The sequence below is a fragment of the Rhamphochromis longiceps genome, linkage group LG6, assembly GCF_057381845.1.
Source record: "Rhamphochromis longiceps isolate RC_006_pf linkage group LG6, R_longiceps_female_GT1.1, whole genome shotgun sequence".
Lineage (NCBI taxonomy): Eukaryota > Metazoa > Chordata > Actinopteri > Cichliformes > Cichlidae > Rhamphochromis > Rhamphochromis longiceps.
In genome coordinates this window covers 42,246,288-42,253,542 of record NC_140562.1, presented here as the reverse complement: position 1 = coordinate 42,253,542, position 7,255 = coordinate 42,246,288, and the positions used below count along the sequence as shown (strand labels likewise).

At 40.7% G+C, this 7,255-nt stretch overlaps 1 protein-coding gene across 2 annotated transcripts; it reads left to right on the top strand.

Annotated features, from left to right (window-relative positions):
- Positions 1-1,262: 1,262 nt before the first annotated feature.
- On the top strand, positions 1,263-5,598 carry lg6h17orf67 (linkage group 6 C17orf67 homolog). 2 transcript variants are annotated; one of them, XM_085410802.1, is made up of 4 exons: positions 1,263-1,284; positions 3,200-3,300; positions 4,551-4,670; positions 5,396-5,598. In XM_085410802.1, exons 1-3 carry the CDS (start codon positions 1,278-1,280, stop codon positions 4,665-4,667), a joined length of 225 nt encoding a protein of 74 aa, XP_085266928.1. In that variant the 5' UTR covers positions 1,263-1,277; the 3' UTR covers positions 4,668-4,670; positions 5,396-5,598. The 2 variants fall into 2 exon arrangements, with proteins under 2 accessions (XP_085266928.1, XP_085266927.1); XM_085410801.1 differs by lacking the exon at positions 1,263-1,284 and adding an exon at positions 1,307-2,085.
- Positions 5,599-7,255: the final 1,657 nt, after the last annotated feature.

The following is a 7,255-nucleotide window of genomic DNA, read 5'->3' as shown; positions in this document are numbered from 1 at the left end:
ATTTCGGGGACAGAATCGATTTATTTCTCTCTGAGAATAACGTTTAACATTGTTCATAACTGTATTTTAGCTGCTGGTTTATTGAGTTTCGTTAGGATGCATCTGTTTGTATGCTACGGGCGCACCCGTGAAACTCAAATAACTGATTTAACAAAAAAAAAGAAAGAAAAGAAAATAGGAAACCCTGATCCATAATTCTGCGAGAATCACATTCAATCGGCTCAATCCAGTTTCTAGAGATTTCCCATATTTGCTGCAATTGCACTTCCTTTTCTTTGTGGCAGTTTTTTTTTTTAAATGAAATTTAAAAAAAAAAACTCTTAACTTTGCTGTGATTCAGATTTTTTATTTAGCGCAGACATCGTATAAGGTTAAGCTGCAGGGGTAACTTAACATGGAACACCGTCCGAATGTGTGTGACAAAGGATAATGAATAACAACCCTGCTGAGAACGGCTAGACTGCTACTTCACCTTAATTAGTGACTATTCAGTCATATCACTGGTGTTTTGGAGAGTAAAAATTAGAAATGCAAAGTGGAAAAACTGAACGAGAAAAAGGCAGAACATGCCGACTGGTCTCCAAATGGGTTAGACGGTAGAAACAGCGGATCCTCCACTTCCCATGATGCCGTCTTTCACATGTCCGGTCATCGTGGTTATTTCCTCTGACTCGCCTGCTGCGCCACACAGTACAGACTCTATTCACAGGTCAAGCAAAGTGACGTTTCAGTGTACTTTGTGTGGAATATTCTTTTAAAAAAAACGCGTTTATTTAATAATGTTGTCTTACAAACATTTTTTTTTGTAAGAAAAAAGGCAGAAAGAAAGGGGAAAATAAAACGTAGTTAACAGACGGATACATGTAAATATTACATTATGAATGGGGTGCACAGCTGGTATGACATAAAAATATAAGAGCATCTAAAAACAAGACTATAACTATGCATATGACTATGCTTGCAGCACCATCTAGTGGACAGACTTTTACCTGCAACCTAACCTAACACCTACGTTTAATACATTGAAATAGACTTATTCTGCTTTTCCTTGTTTTTACATCTTTGCTGTTCCTAGGACTGCGTTCTTCTGGACAGAGAGCTCGGATGTTGTTCCTGGGATCTGCTGAAGCCACTAGCCCAGCTTGGGGGTCACTGCACTGAGCACTCCGATTACCACTGGGACCACTGTTGCCTTCACCCTCCACATCTTCTCCAGCTCTCTCTCCGTCCTTGGTACTTCTGCTATGGTCGTTTTCCTCTGCTTGTGCACTACTACTATGTCCGGTTGGTTAGCCATCACCAGTTTGTCTGTCTGTATCTGTGAGCTAGACCCCAGCCTCTATGATCTTGTGCTCAGAGCTTGTTCCTGTGCTGCCGTGATTAGTGCCTCTGTGCTGTCTTTCAGAGCAGCCACTGGTAGGATTGTTTTGCTTTTGTTTATAGCCTGGATCTTGTTTGTCCCATACAGCTGACGTGCCTCATCTCTACAGGTATTTGGTGGTTTCAGACTGCTTTTTCTACTTTTTGCTCTATATGATGTCACTGAGAGGATACAGAAGCTCCGCCCAGCTGGCGTGCAAATCTTCTGTTTACATGGATCAACTGATCATAACAAATTTGTCTTAAAGGGGGAGGATCTAAAGCAGCTTGTTTCAGAAAGAGGAGGAACTGATGGGGTCTACAAAAAGCTCAGCATACGATAATATGGATAATTTTTAACACTCAATCATGCAAAACGACACTGTTAGGGTACAATAATAAAAATAAGGAGCTGTAAATTAGTTAGTTATTCACAGGAACTGTTCACCTTTAAAGCATTAATTGGTAAACTATATATCTTTACATGTGCTAATGTGTCACTAATATTTACAGTTTATTTGAAACCTTGGTAGTCTGAGGCAGTGTGTTGTGGCCAGAGTCAAGGAGGAAGCAGAGGAGGAGGAGGATCTCCTCTTTTCACCCCCTCTGGACTCTGGTCAGGACCTCAGAGTTGAGAGGGCTCAGGCAGGAAAAGGGCGAAAAAGAAAAAGATGAAGAAGCTGGTGGTGTTTTTGCTTTGCGTGGTCCTGCTGACCATTTACACAGGTAGGAAATTCTCAGGGAATTGACGCATGGAGGACAGTGACCTGTCACATCAGAACACCTTTTCAGGTGCTCTGCGTCTTGTTTTTTGCAATTGTGAGGGAGCTGGTGTAGTTATATCCTTAGACGTTGAAGAGTAATGCATACCATTGTGGTAAGAATAGGTTATTTTAAGGGTAGTTTGCTGCACCTTCCTTTTGTTGTGGTAGAAATATTTACATAGATGTGCAGAAGATCTTTATTTGTATTTTTAGCCCAATCTTTTTGAAACACTGTTGTATTTTATAACAATTGACTTTTGGCCTGATTTAAGCCAGAAGACTTTCATGTCATCAGGATGGTTTATTTTTGTGGCAATCCACAGGTGGACGTACACCGTGAGTATTTTTGCCACGTTTCTCTGAGGCTCCAGGCAGCACCAGCAGCTCAGGCCTGTGTTGACAGAGTTTCACAGCAGCTCCCTGTGGCAGGAGAGGAACAGAAAGCCTGCTGGGGTCACATGCTGCATGGGCTCGACTCCCTGGGGAGCGAGGGGGCTGAATGGGCACTTTGTTACCTTCCACCAAATACCCTGCTTCCTAATGCAGGCCCGGGCTTAGAGAGAGAGGGAGACAGAGAGCCCTCACTGGTGTGTGTGTGTGTGTGTGTGTGTGTGTGTGTGTGTGTGTGTGTGTGTGTGTGTGTGTGTGTGTGTGTGTGTGTGTGCCTGCCACTGGGGAATAAACAGCCTCACATAGACACTAGCTAAATAGATCGGGCCAGCCACAGCTCACGAGCAGCAAATAGTGTGAGAGTTTTATTTATGGGCCTGAGTACAGCTTTCAGTGAGAGGAATGCTATTCTTATTAACCACAACTTAGCTGCCAAGAAAACAGATGTCACAAACAAAATATCTCAGGCAGAGGTTAAATTCAAAGCAGGCAGTTTTAGTTCCTGAGTCTAAGAATAAGCAAAAACAGAGAAAGCTGCCAAAACACAAACACTGACTCACATCTACAAGGCAAGAGCAAAACAGTCTTATCCTAACCTGCTAAACCTTCTTCTACAGCACCGAAAGAAGTCAACGTAAGTAAACGTTTACTTCCAAACTCTTATCTTTACATTTTTTTCCCTTTAGATGCAAACCCCATAATCAAGGAGAGCGTAGCTAAGCAGCTGCTCCGTACCAAGAGGCAGGACCGGCCAATGAAGGCTGGCTACCCCGATGAGCCAATGAGGGTAAGGTCCACTCAGAGCAAAGAGCACAGTTAGTATATTGGAAAAAGCACAGATTTAACCAAGAGTATTGAACCTCTTCAGCTCTGTTGCCACAGTTTGTGCTGTCCTGTTTGTCAGCAGGATAAAAGCCGAACATTGCAACACAGTGTAAGTGCTGCAAGCAATTTAAATTTTGGTTTTTCTGGTAAATTTGAGTCCTGCTCATGTCACTCGTCCATATAATGAATTCATTCTGTGTGTGTTTTAAAGCTTTTAGTTATAGTGTTTAATCACATTTATGCGGGTTAAACAGTTTTAAGTTGAAGATATAAAAGCATAAGCAAATCTGTCTTATCACTTTGTTTCTAGACCAGTCAGCACTGACTCAGGTGAGGAGCTTTGCAAAGGCAGTATTTTTAAAACATTCATAGACCTTCAGAGAACATTTAAAGCGTGTTACAATATTTTATAAAACATTTATTATTATTATTGTTTATAGTCTGCTTAGAGATGGTAAGCGTTAAAGCTTTGTGAGTGTTTTTATGAATGAATTTTTAGAATTTTTGTACATTGCAAATACTTTTGAGTTCACCTCATTTTATTAGTCTTTGTTTGTTTAGTGTAATTTAGTGACTCTTCCTGCGTTAAATCACATGCAAAATTAAAATAAGGTCAAAAAAGGTCAAGTGGGACAAGAAAAATATATATGTTAAAAAAAATTAAAATAAGGTAAAAAAACAAACAAATGAAAATTAAATAAAATATAACAAATAAATACAATATAATTCCATCTATTGTATAATTAAAGGGAATTTTACCTAGGATCATTTTTCAGAATATATTCTATGTGTATATTTATAATAAACTGTGTCATTACATATTATTTAATACATATGGTACCTGTAAAAGAAAAACAACAAAAACCTTTGACCCTTTCTCTGTGGGACAAAGAGAGCACGGACACAAAGGTCCGAGTCACCTAATCTAATTTACAGGTTACAGCTGAGACTCTGAGCTTGTCGGTTCCTGTCAGTACCTGAGCTTCTTAAAGTAATCTCTCTGAAAGCATGTGCACTGCTTTTATTACATCCCCCAGCTCTGTACAGGACACGTGATATCACCCTCGGTTTACTCATCTCTGTCATTTTATGTTGTGCTGTGTTTCAGTTTGCAAAATGAGCTCCAGCATTTTTCTTTCGTTGTTTCTTTCAGTGTGCACTCATCTGTCTTTTGGTTCGTCTTATTCAATGATGTCAATCTTCTCCCTGCAGGAGCATCTGCTCCACATGCAGGCTCTGGATCTGAGGGCCCGGGAGACCAACTTGGAGCACTGGCTGAACCCTCACTGCTACCCACGCTGCGACAGAAACTATGGACACCCGGTTTAAAAGGTGGCAAAAGTCGCCCGAAGTCTCAACTTTCACTTCTAACCCCAACTGCAAACTATTCATGAGTGACTACAGCACAGTGCATCTACACAGCAACAGACCCCTCAGTTTTCATCTCAGTCACCTTTTTAGACACCTTTTATTCCCTGATGGCTAAAGCCCTTGTCTCTTTTGAACTGAATGACTTGTTTCTGTATTGGAAGTTTGTCTCTGCTGTTGTGTTAGTGCTCTTCCTGTTTTTTTGCGATTTTATCAAGACTGTTTGGCACAACAGGAAACCTCAGAAAGCTGTGAGAAAATATCTCACAGCCAGGGCTCTTTTCTTTGAACACTATTAGTTTTCTTGCTTAACTCTTTTCAAAAGTCAAACTGGCTCACTATCAGTGGTTAAGAATGACAAAATCAGGCTTATTCGCCAGTTCTGAGTTAAATTGTGATAACGCCAAAGTGTCACTTTGACATGAAAGAGGATCTGAGTTCCCTGTGATAAAGTTTCAGTTAAGGGTGAAGTGATGTCCATGTGGTTTGGTCATAAAGATAGTAAACCAAGTTTGGTGGCCTGCTTGAATCTAAAACTATACCTGAATATTAGATGTTAATATGAATATTAAGACTGATTTGTGCCTCACTTCACAGTACATATGGATTTAAGGGGATATAGAATTTTTTTTTTTTTAACTACACTGACAAACTTGTTTTTAATCTGAATTTGTTTTCTCTCTCTGCAGTAAAAGGCCTGCTGTGACTGACTGACCATGGACTGAAGCTGGAGTCTCTTTTCTCATTATCTTTCAATCTAATGACCAAAATATGCATGTGTTGTATTATTTCTAGAGTGAATTCTTTGTAATTTGCTCCTTTACGCCTTTATTTCTGTAGCTGCACAGACTGAAATTTGTTAATGAATAGAATAAAATAAAATAAATCATAAGCTCCAATAAAGTTGTATTTATTTGTTTGAATAAGAGCGAGACTGCAGACCTGCATGCAGATCTTAATCATTTCCTTTTTTCTGAAGACAGTCGACTGGATTCTGGTTTCAGTGACATAAAAGTTTTAGCGCCTCAAGTTATTTGCATATTAGATGGCGTTTTTTTCTCTGCTTAACACCTTGAAGCGGAGGCAGGCCAGAATGTTTTTTCCTTAGCCGTGTTCGTGCGTCTAAACGCCCCCTTCACACACCTTTCCCCCCGTCCTCACGCTTTGCTTTACAAAAGCTCTAAGAAACATTTTATTTCGTTTTTGGGGAAATGAAACAAACACGAAGGATTTTGCTGTTCTGATAAAGTATATTTGTGTGATAATTACCGGATTTCAAACTTGGATAAACTGGCTGACCAGATGCATAAAACTAAATGTGGGACAAAACGTGCGCGCGCAAGACGGCAGTCCACACTTGTAGCTGACAGAAAATCGAACACAAGCAAACGTTGAAAGTGCACCATCGTTCACCTGACGCAGGGCGAAGGGAGGCGCACGCCGTGAACAGGTCACCACTGTGACACCTCAGAATGACCAGTTAACCTAACGCGCATGTCCTCGGGCTTTGAGAGAACACAAACTCCACAGACAGTCGTTCAGAAAGTTTGAACCCACATCAGCCACTGCACCACCCGCATCATGTGGAGGACATATACAGGCCTGCTGTATTCGCCCCCCAGTCTGTTTACGTACAGAAATTACGAATGAAGCTAAAGAGGGTTTGTTTTTGTCATATTTTTATAGGCGACATATGTATGTTTTATTATTATTTTATTCTAAAAACCGATAAAATTGATTGTTAATGACCTCACCCGTTTTCCTGTCTGACCGCGTCGCTCCTGATTTTACGCCACACACGTGCGGTGATTGAAGCGCTCCAATCTGTACAGTATGAACGCCGTAGAACCCGCGATCGGTCCACATGTGAGTAGGCCTGTGTCGCGGATGAATAAAGCAGAGCCCCGCTTTATATTGCTGTGAAATGTGTGCACCTGCATGCGGAACAATTTACCCGTTTCTCATTTTTCACCGCACTCTGAGGCTGTTGTCTGAGGCCTGTCCTGGCGCAATCGCATACACAGAAAATATCATGAAATCAATCAAAAACATTAAAAACGTGTTTGCTTTTAAATATACCTTGAATAAAAATGGAATAATTATTGGAATGACTGGCTGCATTTGGTCATTTCAATCGTTTTCTTTTTCTTTTTTTAATAATAAAACTAAGCGGTCATGCAGCCATGTAGAGTCACGACGCATACAAAAATTAAACAATGAAAGCAGATTCACGGACTTTTATTGACCAGAGGGGGGAGAAATTTGTGCTGTTGCAACTCTGGAGGGAGAATCATGTAGGCCTCTCGCAGGACTGTGCGAGCCGGGCTGGGTGATGAGCCCGAGGCCTTTAACTTTTGGCGCAACTTTGCAGAAATTTCAATAAATAAATAAATATTAAACAACGCGTTGAAATCGAGAGATATTATTATATGTGGGGAATATAAAACTAAGCCCGGCGGTTAAGTCGTTTGTCGGGTCTAATTGATGGATCTAAGCGGAACCCGGAGGGCTGACGATGGTTTAAAAACAACACAAAGAAATGAGAAATT

Excerpts from the sequence above, each read along its gene's own strand:
- lg6h17orf67 (XM_085410801.1), top strand. The coding sequence starts at position 2,031 with ATGAAGAAGCTGGTGGTGTTTTTGCTTTGCGTGGTCCTGCTGACCATT. Across the intron at positions 2,086-3,199 it reads CCTGCTGACCATTTACACAG|ATGCAAACCCCATAATCAAG; the intron begins GTAGGAAATTCT and ends TTTTCCCTTTAG. Across the intron at positions 3,301-4,550 it reads ACCCCGATGAGCCAATGAGG|GAGCATCTGCTCCACATGCA; the intron begins GTAAGGTCCACT and ends TTCTCCCTGCAG.